Source organism: Plutella xylostella, chromosome 15 (genome assembly GCF_932276165.1).
Source record: "Plutella xylostella chromosome 15, ilPluXylo3.1, whole genome shotgun sequence".
NCBI classification, from domain to species: domain Eukaryota; kingdom Metazoa; phylum Arthropoda; class Insecta; order Lepidoptera; family Plutellidae; genus Plutella; species Plutella xylostella.
Window position 1 is genome coordinate 9526429 of NC_063995.1, and position 16841 is coordinate 9543269.

The 16841-nt window shown below is 39.1% G+C and overlaps 2 protein-coding genes, 1 long non-coding RNA gene and 1 other non-coding gene across 8 annotated transcripts; 3 read left to right on the forward strand and 1 right to left on the reverse strand.

The window, feature by feature from the left end:
- Window positions 1-1092: 1092 nt before the first annotated feature.
- Window positions 1093-1847, forward strand: LOC105383641. The gene is made up of 3 exons (XR_007267114.1): window positions 1093-1148; window positions 1244-1364; window positions 1653-1847. It is a non-coding gene; the product is annotated as an uncharacterized LOC105383641 (long non-coding RNA).
- Window positions 1848-2326: 479 nt separating this feature from the next.
- LOC125489569 lies at window positions 2327-4242 on the forward strand. The gene is made up of 6 exons (XM_048625703.1): window positions 2327-2375; window positions 2613-2796; window positions 3109-3239; window positions 3353-3416; window positions 3653-3770; window positions 4057-4242. Exons 1-6 carry the CDS (start codon window positions 2327-2329, stop codon window positions 4240-4242), a joined length of 732 nt encoding a protein of 243 aa, XP_048481660.1.
- A 2285-nt stretch (window positions 4243-6527) lies between these two features.
- LOC105383567 lies at window positions 6528-11306 on the forward strand. 5 transcript variants are annotated; one of them, XM_048626033.1, is made up of 10 exons: window positions 6531-6665; window positions 7163-7245; window positions 7656-7775; window positions 8037-8153; window positions 8441-8539; window positions 8745-9006; window positions 9420-9550; window positions 9845-9908; window positions 10522-10639; window positions 10973-11306. In XM_048626033.1, exons 2-10 carry the CDS (start codon window positions 7164-7166, stop codon window positions 11165-11167), a joined length of 1188 nt encoding a protein of 395 aa, XP_048481990.1. In that variant the 5' UTR covers window positions 6531-6665; window position 7163; the 3' UTR covers window positions 11168-11306. The 5 variants fall into 5 exon arrangements, with proteins under 5 accessions (XP_048481991.1, XP_048481990.1, XP_048481992.1 ...); XM_048626034.1 differs by lacking the exon at window positions 8441-8539 and having other exon boundaries at window positions 6528-6665; XM_048626035.1 differs by lacking the exon at window positions 8037-8153 and having other exon boundaries at window positions 6533-6665.
- A 1109-nt stretch (window positions 11307-12415) lies between these two features.
- LOC119691253 lies at window positions 12416-13547 on the reverse strand. The gene is made up of 2 exons (XR_007267113.1): window positions 13367-13547; window positions 12416-13280 (listed from the first exon to the last, which is right to left on the reverse strand). It is a non-coding gene; the product is annotated as an uncharacterized LOC119691253 (transcript).
- Between the last annotated feature and the right edge of the window lie 3294 nt (window positions 13548-16841).

Here is a 16841-nt window from a genome sequence, read left to right on the forward strand (position 1 = left end):
GGGTATAATATTGATGCATCGGTCGGTAAGTACACAACCATTAGGGCATCATCTAGATTTTTATAACTACGAATTTTATGTAAGAAAATTGTGACTTTTCTCTTTCACTTCTTATGGAAACCCCTTCATCGACGATATTACACTCACGGGCAATGAAAAGGTTCCACTCAGAAAAGCACTAAATTACTTCTAAACGGAAAAGGCTAGCTTAATGCCGTCTTCTGCAACATTGAAGTACCTACACTTATCAGAGCATCAGGATATTACGAAATAAAATATTTTAATCCAATTTTAAATGAAATCTTTTAAAAAATTGGGGTCGTTTGTTGTTGGAATTTTGTGAGTTGAACTTTTTCATTGCCCGGCAGTGTATTTTATGACGTCCATAGCGGGCGAGTTAATAACTTATAAGTAAGTACTACAATGTATTCCAGTATCAAGAATTTCTGAAATCAAAAGCGAAGGTCGCTTTATCGCTGATGCCATAATTAAACAGCTGTTTGAGATGGTGAGGAACTTGATCCGTGATGGGGATGTCGACAACAACGTCCCTGTGATGGACCCCTGGCATTTCGACTTCATCGAGAAAGAGCTCAAAAGTGATGTAATCAAGCAAGTATCTTAGGGAACTAATTAATTTCAATAGCTTTTTTTACCATAATATTAAATAGGACTAGTAAAATGTCAAAGATTCATCAGTATGAGCGATTCTCGGTATAAGTACCAACCTGTGATAATAATTAAAATTAGTATAGTCAGATATGTATATGATAATCATAATGAATTACCTACATAACTAACTAATATTAAGTATTTTATTATATTTTCAGCATTGAGGCCAGTGCAAAGAACGCTACTCTTTCAGGACTTGGGGGGTTTGAAACGTTACGGTCGGATTTCAACCGGGAGGAACTTTCTATACAAGTGGACATTGCTTTCCCAAGCATAAAGTTTCAGTCAGGTTTGATGCCATGTTTGAATAGCATACACAAATTTATTAAATTGTTTCCTTAAAAAATAATAAGTATATACCTATATCCATCAAATAGCAATAAGTTAACGGTTCAACCACATTTCCTTTCAGATACATATGAAATGAAAGGAGATGTGTTTCACGTTGTACCACTTGCAGGAAAGGGAAAGATTGAGTGAGTGACAATGCGTTACATAATGTTATAGTACCTACCTATTTTTTTTCAGGCAGGTAGGTAGTTAGGTATTTATATATTCTATTTTTTTTCAGGCTAACCGTTACTGAGCTCAGATTTTGGGGCACAGTATATTTGAAACAATCGAAGAATGGAAAGTCGATTCTTATCGATAAATTAGGCGATGACGCCCATTTCAGCATCGCTAAGATTACGGTGAGATGACATTTACATCGTATCTAAAATCATCATCATTCATCCCGTTATCCATAGTCTACTCTACTCTAAAAACCGCCGTCAGTATTTAAATGCCTTCGCTTTTAGGTATTACCTACTCAATATTCAATCCCTGTTTAACCAAGACTCTAACCCGGTGTTTAGGTACCTATAGAAACCAGAATAGATAAGTATGATGATAACCGCTTCATCATTCAATCTGTCCACCGCCTAGAGGCTTAGGTACCTACCTCTACCTACATTCCACACACTGTTATAAATTTCCAGTCCGCCACGGAGTTTGACGGCAACATAGACGAGATCTTCAACGCCATCATAGAGGATACCTTAGCCGACTACCTGACCCGGTTCAACGGCGTCATCGTGAGCACCTTCGCAGCGGACTTCGTGGAGACCCTCAACTCTGTCCTGGGACTGTACGAGACTTGGCGACTGATCGCCGCCATTATTTATGACTGAAATAAAAACTAACAACATTAATTAACGAGCTAGTGTTGTTTGATTTCAAAATTCAATAAACTCCGCAGGTGGATCAACTATAGGTGCACATCAAAATAATAGTGACGGTATATTTGCCGGTACACTACGCACTGTAGAAAATTTTGGCAACCACGTAATTTTTGTGAGCAGTATACGACCTACGAGAATAATTTATCGGTAGGTAAACATACTTAAATTTATAACAATTATTAATACATTATTATTATTTATGTTAGTATTATGTATAGTTACCTACTACAATATGCAGATACAATCTATTCCATCATCATCATTAAGATAAATACCTACCCACCTAACCCATGTGCTCGTAGTTTAGACTGAAATCAGCTGTTTCGGTAGGTAGCTAACATAGGTAAGACATGGTTACAGTACCGTCTATAATTTGTATAGCATTGCTAGAAGTGTTTCTTGTAGCTGCGACTCCAGTCTCCTCTGATAACATGGAGCTTTCACAAGCAAACATCACCACAGACACCAACGCATATAACAGTAAGTACCCAACGCGTATCAGTGACAATAAATAGCTGGTATAGGGTTTGTCATCTTGTTGAAAGGGTTATCCAGTGAGGTTAGCCTGAGTTGCAGACGGGGAACTGCTGGGGCCTGGGGATTGTGAACGGACTGGATTCAGGCTGATCTACACTACACCATCTACTTAACACTAATAAGCCTAGATTTAGCAGCAGACAAACCCTACATCTCTTTAAGCTCCTCTCCTTGTTACAGTGACCTCCACACAAGCTACTTATACAGATGCTAACCAGCAGATCCTGGTGGACCTTCTCGTGAAACAGTTCATAAACCTCGTAAGGAGGTTCATTGTCAATGGTTCGGAGACCTTCAACATCCGGCCCATGGATCCGTTGCAGTTAGAACAGTTTCAAATCGAAATCCCCTCCGATAGTATCTGGTAAATATTTTCAATACTTTTAGGCTTGCTGAACCAAGGTTCAGCGGTGGTATAGTGAAGGAAGCCCTCCGGCTATATGTGATGACTAGTTGAAAAAGGTGGCTCGTAAAGATTCGATGCGGAAAGCTATAAATCGCATCCAGTAACGTGCTTTGAGATAGGTCTACTTCCAGCTGTGGACTTCTATATCCTGAAAAAGAATTTGCAGGTAGGTACTTACATACAGCAGACAGACACCCCCATAGACTAATATTGTTTGTGGACACCCCTATAGTGAATATACCTTATACCTACAGTTGTCTTTTATACCAGGTTGTTCATGGAGATCGAGAAAGGCAACGTGACTGGGCTGGGTGGGTTCGTGGTGAACACCAGCCACCTGCAGCTCAGCTCTCTCACCCTCGACCTGGACGTCTCTCTACCGCAAATACATGTTAAGGCTGGTAAGAATGTGAACATACTTAACAACTACTTAGTGACTTAATTGGTAGCTTACTTAGGTATATTCCTAAAATACTTTAGTAACTAAGTACCTATATTCCTTGCATTTTTTCAGACCACTACAAGCTATCCGGAATTATTTTGAATTCCATTCCTCTGTACGGAGACGGGGAAGCTGAGTAAGTTGAAATAGGCCTGCGAATGCACCATACCTTATGAAGGAAGTGTTTTATGTCAACCAAATAGTAAAGTAGCATTCGTTTTTATTGATAAACAATGGTAAGCTTTAGCTAGTGTAGGTAAAATACAACCCGGGGAGGACCTGTGACCTGTAGATATTTGACATCTAACATGAGACTTAAAAAATTGTTAAGTTCAGGCCAGGTGCTATAAGCAATAGTATGTTCGATTACAGGTTCTTCGTAAGTGAGTTCGGTGTGAGTGCTCGCGTGCACTTGAAGCGGTCTGATGACGGTAGGTCCATCGTCATCGGCTGGCTCGAGGATGCACAGTTCTCCCTGCCCTCCATCAAGGTGAGACAGACTTTGACATTAAGCACCTATCCTACCTAACTGGCGGATGTAAGTTTGTAGGTCTCTTTGCATCTTTGGGGTGTGATGGGTCTACAACGACAATAACTTAATCAAAAGCCTGAAAATTAAAGTTTTTATTTTCATTGCTGTGGGCAAAGGCGTTTTAGGTCTTCCACATTCACGTCCCAATGTCCAACTCCCATCACCTCTCTTTCAAGCACTGTCATGTACTTGCTATAGGCTAGCTCAGAAATCTACGCCACTGATGCCTCTAAGTGCTTTCCAGTCAGATCTCAACGGCGTGGTGGGCGGTGGCGGGGTGGTGAACGCCATAGTGAGCCAGGGTCTGGTGACGCACGCGCGGCGCCTGCGCGGGGCGCTGGCCCGCCTGGCCGCCCTGGCGCTGCCGCAGATATTGAACCCACTGCTGCAGCAGGTCAACACGTGGAGCTATGTTGAGCCGTGGCTTTAGAGATACCATAATAAAACAAGCGTATCAAATTAGGTGTTTGTGTCTCCTGCCGCATCTATTTACCCTTCATAAGCTACTTACTAGGCTCTAGGTTCTAAGCAAGTAGCCTGCCTGTCCGGCCGTATCCTAATGCCAGGGTCTGATGACGCACGCGCGGCGTCTGCGCGGGGCGCTGGCCCGCCTGGCCGCCCTGGCGCTGCCGCAGATATTGAACCCAGTACTGCAGCAGGTCAACACGTGGAGCTATGTGGAGCCGTGGCTCTAGGTAGATCATCAAGCATACCACTGCTGGCCAAAGACTTCTGAAGGATCTTTTTAAAATATTATTTGTAAATACACCTTGTAAATGCCCTTTTCTATGTTTAGTTCTTTTCTTACAACGGTTGTCTGGAAGAGATCGCTTTTAGCGATAAGACCGCCATTTGTGCATCTCTGTTATTTAAGTTAGATTTAAGTTTTTTTATGGTGTGCAAATAAAGATTATTGTATTGTATTGTATTGGATCTAGGTCCTCTCCCCATGCCAGTATCTCCATCTTCCCATGTCTTCCTCTAATAACACGTGGAGCTATGTGGAACCGTGGCTCTAGATGCTATACAAACGTGTGTAATATAAGCGATAGTGTATCAATGTAGATAATACCTATAGATACAAAAATATAATATACTTATAAGTAGTTACGTATGTATATTTTGAATTAGAAATGTTCCGATGTACCTACACAACCTTGTTATTTAAAGACCTACGAAAGTTTTTTCAGAACAACGAATTACATGTATGAGTTGTATGACCAACCGTTTTCGGAAGCGAGGAACGTTTGTAATGTTGCTTATTAATTTATCTCTAAACCAATACCAAATCGTTAAGACCACCGCCATTAAGGGCCCGTACAGGGTGACGTGCCGCGCCAATTTTGGGTTTTCAATGCTCTTCACACAGCACACGCAGTGACACGCACACATGTAAGTTTGCACAGTGGGTCGAACTTTTACTCGCCAACTTTATTGACAATTATGTTCAAGTACATTTTGGGTGATTTTAGGGTAAGTAAGTATAATTCTTACTTACACTGGTAGGCACCAGGAAAGAGTAGAAATTAATAGGGGTGCCACTTTACTCTATACTCGGAACCCGATTAGCTTTCTCAAACAAATGTGGTATTTACTTGTAGAAAGGTAACTACAAGTATTAAAGTGTAGATAATAAGTTTCGGGCATTCTCCAGCCAACTGAACCCCGACGACAAAGCAAAGTAAATACATAGTGTCGCAAAAGGGCTATACTAAGCCAAAAGGGGATGACTCAAGGGCTCATTCTGAACAACTTTTGTTCTACGAGATTTGCAAATTCGCGAAAAAAAATATTCGTTTTCCATGGTAAAAAGTCACATGTCCAACAAAGTTTGTATGAAAAAGGTTTTTTTTTGTTAATTTCCAAAACTCGTAGAGCAAAAGTTCAGAATGACCCCCTGTCTTACTCCTTTTCACCCGACTGCCGAAGGAGGAGGGTAATGTTTTTTGATTGTATGTATGTATGTTTGTCTGTTTCTTTGTTCCCTCCTGTAGCCTAAACGGCTTGATAGATTTTGATGTATGAGGTATTGTTAGAAGCGTATTGATGGCGCGATGGTTATAGGCTATGTGACGTTCCATTAAAATGTACATAGCGCCCTCTAGAGGACATAACGTGATGATCGAAAAAATAATAATTCAACTTTGCCGTGTAAGGTATCAAATGAAAAGGCTTGATTTTCACATTACAAAAATATGCATATTGAAGGTATTTAAATAACAACACCAAAATTATTGAAATAAAAAATGATCATGAACTACTGACGTAAAATTTCATAAAATAAAAACAACTAAAAAGTTACAAATAAAAAAAACTTGACCGCCACTCAAGGCCGTTTTCTAAGTAACATTCAGCTAAATGGTGAACCCTCTGCTGGTCCCCGCCTACGATACTTTCCATTAACATTGGGACTTGTTTTCATCTTTTTAGCGTGCAGTCAGGTTTTTTGTTTGTTTATAATTTGTTTATTACTATATACCGCTTTTTCAATACCTGTAAGTACATTTTTTGGTAGCATCAAAACAGCTCCTCAAACACCTTCTTTTAACTGAAAATCGTAATTTTGTCTACAGGAACACAGGAACCTTTTATTGACTGAATTCTCACTCATTCGCTCATGAAAACAAAATTTACGTCTGCGGTACCTAATTCAAATGTAAAACATTTCCTAACAAACAATGATAAACTTGCACTAATCGATCACTTTGATCATGATCTTCAAAACAGTTCTAGGGACGATTAAAAATATTAAATCACTGCTGATTGCCTCTGATAAGCAGCTTAATTTAAATGAAATGAACATATCAGGAAAATCACAGTGCTTGTTGAAAATTGGTGCTGTGAAAAACTCAGGTAAGTACCTACCTACAACTACATTATACTTTTTTTTTTTTTTTTAAAGATTTTATTATCACTCCACAGACTTTATGTCCGTGCCTTTTTGAGAGATCAATATATTGTGAGAGTTTGGTTGTTTTTTGTCTTCATCTTTTAACTACTCACTACTCAATGTGGAAGCTTATAATATATATATTTTATCTTTTATATATATATACCTATATATTATTAATAATATTTTTTTTTTTTGCACTCCTGGGGGAAAATCTACACAGACACTTGGGACTACATTATACTTACATAGGTCTTCCTATATACCTAAATTAATGGTACTTAACAGGAAAATTACAACTTATACCTATAGGTACAGCATTAATATTTACGATTCTATGTATATGTAGCTATAAAAAAATGCTAATTATAGAGAGAGCTAACTATAGAGTGCCTGTAAATTTTATTATTAATCCCAGTTATATATTTATTTTGTTCTAGAAAGTGTTTCTTCTTTTCAGAATGAAAGTCTTCATATTACTAGCGATAGTCGCGGCGGCGACCGCCTCCAGCGTGCAGGTTGTGGAGAGCAATGGCTTCCAGAGTGAGTGGACGTAAATCATGTAAACCTAGAGTGCGACAACTCTAACTTACCAACCGAAACAAGTGCCAAGAAAAAGCTTATTAGGGCTACAATTTTATTATTCTTTATAATTTCTGTTGCTTCATGACATGCATGAATGCCATGCATGTCATGACAGCACCTCTTCGGAACAGCAAGATTAGACACTGGGCACTTCTAGGGGGAGACCATAATTTGACTGCGTAGGTTAACTGGTCTAGTGAAGATCTTGTAATCTGAATCATCCTAATCTATCCAGTTCACGAAATATACGTATTACGTATATGGGGGCACGGCAGTGCCTCAGCCAAGTCTCAAAGTGTGTCGATGTGGACAAAGGTAGGAGTTTAGAATAGAATATAGAATAAGGACTAACAGAGCCAATATTCCAGGGATTACCGTGAAGCCTAGCCATTCCAGTACGGCCAAGCCGCCCAGGTCCGTCGATGTAGCGCCGAGTAAAATTCAAGTGGTAGAGGCAGCCCTGCCTGTGCCTGACGAACTCTCCGGAAGTAAGTGTAGCTAGAGTCCGACAAAGATAACTATAAGCAACAGAAAAATATCAACACTCAAACACGTTATTTAAATTCTGAGTGTCGTGGGACATCGTATGTACTGTTTAAGAAGGGTTTTTGTGTTTCTTTTAAAAAGTTGTTCAATTTGACCACTAGATCATGTGGTTTCGGAAGAACTTCATTTACACTTTAGTCTTATTTTACATGTCGTCTTCTGTACCTATATAACAAGGAGTTCTAACAAAGCCAATATTCCAGGGATCACCGTAAAGCCGAGCCACTCCAGTACGGCCAAGCCGCCCAGGTCCGTCGATGCAGCGCCGAGCAAAATTCAGGTGGTAGAGGCCCTGCCTGTGCCTGACGAACTCTCCGGAAGTTAGTGTACCTACTTACTTAGAATCCAACAAAGATAACTAAGCAACAGAATAATACCAACACTATAAAACTTTATTTAAATTCTGACTGTCGTGGGATATCTTACTGTTTTTGTTCTTATTCCTTAATTTAGGGCTATCAATTACTTAAATTGTTTTTTATGTTTATTTGAAAAAGTGATTCATGAGGTTACGGAAGAACATCATTTATAATTTAGTCTTATTTTACATGTCGACTTATGTTGTGTGTACCTATAACAAGGAGTTCTCACAAAGACATTATTCCAGGGATCACCGTGAAGCCAAGCCAGTCCAGTACGGCCAAGCCGCCGAGCAAAGTGCAGGTTGTGGAGGCTGCCCTGCCTGTGCCTGACGAACTCTCGGGAAGTGAGTCTACCTACATAAAAATTGCTACTTGAATACCTCATTATCTAAAAACACATACCCCTCTCAGAGGGAGCAGGGATAACAATATCCCTATTTTTATAGCCGTACGCCTGCAGCTCTTCTTATTTTAATTGACTCATCGTATTCTAAACTCATAAAATATAAAACCTCTATACAAGCAGTTCTCACAAACCCAATATTCCAGGAATCACCGTGAAGCCAAGCCAGTCCAGTACGGCCAAGCCGCCCAGGACCGTCAATGACGAGCCAAGCCACCCGATCACCGTCGTCTCCGGCGAGGTCGAAGCCCCTGAGAGGAACCAGATCCTCATCGACATCATGGTGAGGTCTCTCATCACCTACCTGAGGGTGGTCATCAGCAATGGATCTTACATCTTCGGCATTCCCCCTCTGGACCCCCTCGTGGTGGAAGAGCTGGAGTTTGAAGTACCTGCTCGGCTTATCAAGTGAGTATAACTACCAGTGTATATTAATCATCATCATCATCAGCCCATAATCGTCTACAGTTGGACATATAGGTCTTTCTTTAGGAGTGCCACAGCACTTTGTCCTTGACAGTCCCATCCAGCCACTACCGGCCACTTATGTCTATGGTCCAGCGGTCCGGCGTCCCACGTTACGAATGCCTATCGTGGTCTCGAATAGAGAATTCGTTTACCATTAACCGCGAATATCTATTACATTGACATTTTATGTATCACGAGGTGGACATTACCTACATAGATATATCTGCTGGAGTGACTTAACTTCTGGCACTCTCCTTATAATGCTATCGATTGATCACAAGTCACAACACAATACAACGAACGGCACTGCAATTCTTATCGAATATTTGGATTAACAAGCTTTATGATTACAGCCTGCTCCTCGGGATCGAGGGCGGTCTGGTGACCGGCGTCGGCGGCTTCGTGGTGAACAAGAGCAACCTGCGCCTGCGCACCATGACCTTCGACCTCGACATCACCGTGCCCAGGATCTACATCAGCGCTGGTCAGTCTATCTACCTCTCTACTGCTTTACGAGCTTTTCTATAACTATAATTTGCTTTATAAAAGCACTTTCTAGTTAAATATTAATGCAGAAAGGAACTTTAAGCTAATAATGTCGATCTCAAATACCAGTAATTAAGTAATTAATTACTGCCTTGCTTCAACAGTAATACGGACAGAAAGGGACAGACATAGATTTTATCTCGACACAACTTAAAGTTCCTTTCTTGAACTTGGTATACTAATAAATAAGTATCAAAAGTTAGTTAGTTCATAAGTTTGTTTTGGTTGACAGACCGCTACAAGCTGCTCGGAGATCTGTTCACCGCGATCCCCCTCTACGGAGATGGAGAAGCTGAGTAAGTTATTTTTATACTTAGGTATTCTATCTATACTTACTGATAGTGTTGCTAAAAAGTAAAGTGAAAATATTGCTGTAAAATATTAAAAGTAAATCATTTAATCAAACTGTAAATATCTATGTACACAATACAATCTAAATAAATTATTCTAAACTTAAGAAAAATTATGACTAAAGGTACCTAGCCTAGCTATAAACAAAAAAAAGAAGAAAAAATAAAATAAAAATAAAACACTGATAGTTACATATATTATATGATTAAGATTTTTGTAATTTTGATCATGTTTTTTGTGTACAATAACGAATAAGAATCTATTCTATTCTACATTCATAATCATGCCCAGAAAATTAAAGTACTATAAGTACCTACTGTTAGGTATTAGGTAGTTACGGTCGGTTTTATCTTAATCATCTTATCAAAAAAATATAGGTATTTATCATTGATTTGCGATTCTTACCTGTCTAATGTTTTAATAATCCATATTATACTCTCACTATCGGGTGTAGCACCTTTTCCTTAATACCTATCAGATCTATCTTATCAGCTTTCTATCCTGTAACTACTTAAGTATATATTTCTTACAATACTTACTCATTATTTTGAATTGCAGGTTCGTAGTGGAGAACCTCCGGCTGAAGGGTCTCCTGCACCTGAAGCAGTCGGAGGACGAGAAGTCCATCCTCATCGACTGGATCGAGAACCCCGCCTTCGAACTACCCTCCTTGAAGGTGTGCTCAACTTAACGGTCACTTTGTCATTAATCAAACCTCACTAGTAGCGTTTGTAAATTACCACATTCAAGAAAAAACGTTTGAATACATGAATAGGCGGTTACTACTACATACTAGGCGGTTTGTGAGTTTGACATAGGTACAAGGTACAAAAGTGTAGCTAACGTAGCAGACTGTACTTACACATTTACGCAAATTAAATAAGGTTAATTGTAGGGTTAGTTATCATAGTGTTGAAAGGATTAGCCAGTCAACGTACCTATAGCGTTATAGAGGGAACTTGCGGAGGCCCAGGGGCTTCTTTTTAACACAATTCCTTCTGCTTCCCAGGCCAACCTCAACGGAGTGATCGGCGGAGGCAACATCGACCACATCGTCAACGCCATCATCAACGAGGTCATCGTTGACTACGTGAACCGCTTCAGTGGCGCCATCTCCAAGACCGTGGGCGGTGCCCTCCCGCGCCTCCTCAACCCCCTCCTAGACCAGATCGACACCTGGCGCTACATCGAGCGATGGGTCTAGATTCTAGATTACCATGAAAGCCCTGTCAATTTGTTTATCTATAAAATAACATAAGTGCATTATGGTTTCGTAACAACGAATAAAGTTCAGTAAAACTTTCATAACTTTATTGAAATCAATAAAAATAATTTCAAGTAAATTTTACGTAGTTTTACTGTTTACACATTTATTTATAGAAATTTCTTTCCATATACACATAGTCTTCGTCGCCCCAAACTTCTCTGCAAATTCCCAAGGCGTCCATCTGGAGTCCTTCAGGGCAGTGGGTTTCGTGGAACACGGCGGAGTCTTCCATCCATGCGTTCCTCACCAGCGGAGCCGTATCCTCCACCATCACTATCTCCAGTCCATCAACATCCGCCACAGGAATCGGGACACTTCTCGAAAACACCGAGCTCAAAAATAACACAACCAAAATCGTAGAAACTTTACCAAACATTTTATATTACTTTCAGCAGTTATAGCAAAAAACAAATGATTTATCATGGCAATTTCGGGAGCGGGCTGCAGTGCTTTGCTATCAGTATCCTATGCCCACGTAGTGATTGAGGAAGTGCGTGTCAACTAGGTATCTATTCAAAGATTACATAGATGGATTTATGGTTACATAATTATAGTTATATGTTAATACATTTACTTTATTTTACGACATGGTTGTTCCTACTTCTTGGGCCCTCTCGCGGGACTAGGGCATGCAATACCGGTAATATTTTCAATACCGGTATTGAGTTCTAAATGTGTATTAGACTTCCTTGTTATAAATGGCATATATTTTGTTTAAAGGTCGTAAAGGGCAAAATATAACAAGAAAAAGCAATCAAATTCTGTATTATGTAATATTTTTTACGAGAATTGAGTATTAGAGTTAAAATTTTAGAACGCATGGACAACAAGTAGGTTTCCCAAGGCCAAAAACCGCATGTAACGGTTGAAAACAAGTGCACTTTCATAGTATATAGGAGCACAGGGCTAACTATATCTTAATCGCTTGATTTATATTTTTAAAAAAATCCGATTCCGGTATTAACTTTCAATACCGGTATTGAAAAAAGCGTGGATTTTGTCTGGATACCGGTATTACGCAATACCGGTATTACGGTATTGCATGCCCTACGCGGGACACAAATCGAGAACTGCTGATTAGACGAGCAATGCCGACAGAGTTGTGCTGCTGCTTGGCTTCAGAGATAGCAGTGGAGCATAGTTTATGTAGATAAAAGTTACATATTTGAATAGAAACAAGGCAGATAACAAAAAGGCATATTTATTCATGCATTTAAAAACACAACCAACAACACTAATAAGAAGTATAAGGTAGAAAAAAAAGAAATATGACTAAAAACACAATAATAGAATATGTATTCAAAAACATTACCAAACTCCACCAAAAATTTGATCAGATAAACATGTACTTATAGATAAATGATTATGATTATGTATTTTTACTACCTACATGTAAAAAAAAAAATGTGGGTAGGCAACATGATGGAAAAAAACAGGGATAGGTACCTCAGTACCAAGGAACATACTAGGTACTACTAGTACTTCTCTTGAGTACCAAAATTATTCGAAAATATTACATACCTACACCAAAGAAACAAATGGTAAGTGCATGCATTTTAAAGTTTCCTAACCCATTCCTAAGGAAGTTTATAATAAATAATCCTTGAGTAGTATTTATAAATATTATTTATCTGTAAGAGAGAGTCCAGAGAGTGCTATCCCCTCTGCCAAACTTTCTGTAGTGACCACTTCTCTGCTATTTACATTAGACCTTGCCTGGGGATCTTTAGTTTCTTTTGGGGCCGGTGGCTGTTGGCGCTCTTTAGGCTGCGGTGGGCGTTGAGCCGAGGCGCGTCTAGGCTCGGGCGGTGGCTGGCGGACCCGCGGCGGGGGTGGGGCCTGGCGCACCCTGGGTGCCGGAGGAGCCTTGCGTTCCTTGGGCGGTGGAGGCGGCTGGCGTTCCTTAGGCGGCGGCGGAGCGTGTGCGGTGGCGCACCGTGGCACCGGCGGGGGCTGCCGCTGCTTCGGGGGCGGTGGCGGCTGCCGCACCCGCGGCTGCGTAGGGGCTTGCGGCTCTTTAGGCGTTGGTGGTTGCAGATGCATTGTGGTTCTGGAATGGAGATATCGGAAACTTTATCCCTAACTACTTAAAATAAACCAACCTACGTAGTTGTGACTATGTACATAGGTACTTACATCCCTAAATTGAATTTAGTTTGAAATGAATAAAATGTTGAAGAAATTATGTTTCCAACATATTTAGATTATAAGTTTACTCGTTTTATTTTAATATTCTTCCGATTTCTTCCAAAAATGTAAATAATTTACACATCCAAAACAAAACATGGTCAATGTCAATGTCAAATAAAAAAATACGCTGTCATTTTGTCATTACAGTAATACTCTGTGATTTCAAGATATTCCATGAGCTCAGAATAATAACACCAAGCGCCAAACATGTTACAATGCCACCTAGCGGTGAGAAGCAATACTTACAACTGGATAAATAATCGTGTCGGTAAAGCAGTGTTTATAATGTGTTGCCATAACAAAATTTACCTACGTGGTTTGAAAGTCCATACAAAGGACAGTAAATATGACAATGTACTTTTTTGACCTACCTATATGCATAAAAAGATAAGGAAAATGTAGGTAAGTAGTAAATATCGTTAGCTACAGTAAAACTGTCCTTTGTCCATACCATTCAATATTGTTTACAACAGTTAAAAATTACACGTATCCCGGGCATTAATTAGAAAAGTCAGTAAGATTCTTATAGCACAGGGCCGGTCTGGATCCTACAGTGAAACTATAAAGTCCTGAAATTAATGTTTGAGGAACTAAAATTTTCAGGAGCCTGGCACCATTAGAAAAGAAACATAAAAGTCATAACAATTGTTTATGTCAATAGGCGGTTGGCTGTTTTTTTTGAATTTTCTTATTAATTATAAGGATAATCTAGATAAAAGCAACAATTTACGCTTGGTTGCAATTAGGAAGATGAAGAAAAATATTCGTAGTCAAGCTAGTGAAGTTATTTATCGAGTTTTTATACAATGTTTAGCGGAACATCAAGCTGGACACATTTTGCCGAATTTGGAGGATGTTTACGCTCGTACAGCGTGTATGACGGGTATGTAGAATTGTACAAATTGTAATAACTAATTTTTTATTAGTACCAACGCTTCATTTATCGATAAACCTACACTGTTATTAGTAATCTTACGGAATTCTGACAGTTATCAATTTTAGACAAATCAGAGATCACAAACCTTTTTGGGCTGGGCACTTTTTCAATACGAGTCTGGACATCTGAGACTATAATATATTTTTTTAGTCCCTGTATCCATTTTATTAAGTGCGGCGCTCCAAATTAAAAGGGGATTTACCTACGGTGAGAAATAATTACCGTACCTACCTAAATATATTACAAACAGTGAAAAATACAATTAAAGATAATCTCAATTATCTTATATAATTATCGCTGTCGTAGAAAATATATCTAAAAACAACTAGTAATTATTTTTGAAACGGTAGCCGCGCCGATGTCAGGGCGATGTTGCGTTCGTATTTGAATAGAGGTAAAAAAAAGAGATGTCACTCTATAAAATTGTATTGTGTGTACTGACTGGCTTGCGTGACGTCACAGCAAACTGTGAGTCTAAAATGTGCGGTGGTGGTACCAAATTAGCGATACAGGTGAAATTGTGTCAGCGACTCATCGCTGGGAGTAAGACAGCAGAACACGTTTACCCCATCGGTCATCGGTTCTTCGACAGATGTGACCAGCCCATTGCCACTTAAGCTTACTAACTCGGTGAGCTATGTCGGTGACTTTAGTTCTCTGTCAGATTACTTCGTTCCGGATGCGATCTTTCAAGCATAGCTCCAAGCATAGCTCTTTCCATAGCTCGCTGAGTGACCTTCAGTTTGTGAACCAGTCCCACAGTAAGTGTCCACGTTTTAGCCCCATAGGTCATAACCGGTAGGACACACTGATCAAAGACTTTCGTCTTGAGACTTTGTGGTATGGGCGACGAGAAGACTTGACGAAGTTTGCCAAATTCTGCCCAGCCCAATTGTATTCTTCTATTGACCTCTGATTGGAAGTTGTTTCTACCCAGCTGCAGAGTCTGTCCAATCCAGTGGCGTGCTTTGGGAGGGAATACGTCCAGCAGTGAACTGCTATAGGTATGATGATGGATGGATTATGATGGATTTGTTTATTAAAATCTCTACCTAATCATCACTATTATCATCATCATCATCAGTATCTTCATCACAGATGTTTTCCTTCTCCGTAAGAGCGATGGTATACATCGTACTTAAATTCAAAGAACTCATTGTTACCTACATGTCAGCGCCGAGATTCGAACCCGCATCTCTTGCTTGAGAAGCGGGCGCTTACCCGACTGAGCCAGTTGGACTCGCGCATTGAGTGTTCCGTACAAGTATACTTAATTACCTGAGGTAGTTTTCCTTTTAATTTCATCATAATTATGTACATCTATACGAAATATCAGCTTGATATCTTTACCCGTTTCCGAGAAAAAAGGTGGTGACAACAAAGTGTGATCTTATAAGGGTTCCTTTTTTTCCTTTTGAGGTACGGAACCCTCAAAAAGAATAGTGACAATCGGATCAATCGTTTCGGAGATATGCGTGGACAAACATACATACCAACAAGCATATAAACGTACATAGGTACATAAACATTTATAAAATTTTGAATATTTGTTTATTAGCCCTAATACTCGTATATTGTCATATGTCAATATGGTGCAGTTCCAATAATCTTACATACATACCGAACATATTATATGTACTTACCGAATAGACAATCTTTTTTTGAAATTGATTAAAAAGGTTTATTATCCCTGAATTTAGTAGGAAGTGATGCCATGCTAAAGAATAAAATAAAGCAATTAAAATTAATTCGATACATGGGTCGTGAGTCGTGATCCTACTTCATATTATAAATGCGAAAGTTTGTAAGTGTATATGTGTATGTATGTATGTATGTATGTGTGTATGTTTGTTATTTCTTCACGTCAAAACGGCTGAACCGATTTTAATGAAATTTAGAATGAAGTTAGCTAACACCCTGGATTAACACATATGTTACTTTTTATCGCGGAATTCCCACGGGAAAACTTATTAAGGTGAAGCGAAGCTCGCGGGAACAGCTATTATATTGAAATATTTGTTATTTTTGTATTAGTTTACTTGAGCAAGTAAATATTTAGATTTATCTTTTTGTATAAAAATATTAAGAAAAAATTATTGCCCAGAAATGGATCGCAATTTTTCATTTTTTCGGTAAAGAACTTTTTAGTAGCATCACTTATAAAATGTCAGAATTCTTTCCAATTAAAAATCAGAGAGTAGGTTTAGAGCCCAAGTCGAACATTGTTTACATACCACTGATTGTAGCTTTCATCTGGTTTCAGTTGAGTCAAACCTTAACATTTTGATACTTGAAGATATATTTTTTGTTTATTTACTAAATTCACATTGTGTGAATTTGGGGGGCATTGTGTAACTCAAAAATATTTTTTTATTTTATTTTATAGTTATATCACACCAGCGTGCCAAAGAGGGCAAAATATGGAATATTTCTAACTCCTGGAAGAAACAGAACTAGCCGTCCAAAAAGAGAAATTGATGTCTT

Coding starts and splice junctions, on each gene's coding strand:
- LOC125489569 (XM_048625703.1), top strand. CDS start 2,327: ATGGAGCTTTCACAAGCAAACATCACCACAGACACCAACGCATATAAC. Junction 2,797..3,108: donor ATCCCCTCCGATAGTATCTG/GTAAATATTTTC, acceptor CTTTTATACCAG/GTTGTTCATGGAGATCGAGA. Junction 3,771..4,056: donor TCTCCCTGCCCTCCATCAAG/GTGAGACAGACT, acceptor AGTGCTTTCCAG/TCAGATCTCAACGGCGTGGT.
- LOC105383567 (XM_048626033.1), top strand. CDS start 7,164: ATGAAAGTCTTCATATTACTAGCGATAGTCGCGGCGGCGACCGCCTCC. Junction 8,540..8,744: donor GCCTGACGAACTCTCGGGAA/GTGAGTCTACCT, acceptor CCAATATTCCAG/GAATCACCGTGAAGCCAAGC. Junction 10,640..10,972: donor TCGAACTACCCTCCTTGAAG/GTGTGCTCAACT, acceptor TCTGCTTCCCAG/GCCAACCTCAACGGAGTGAT.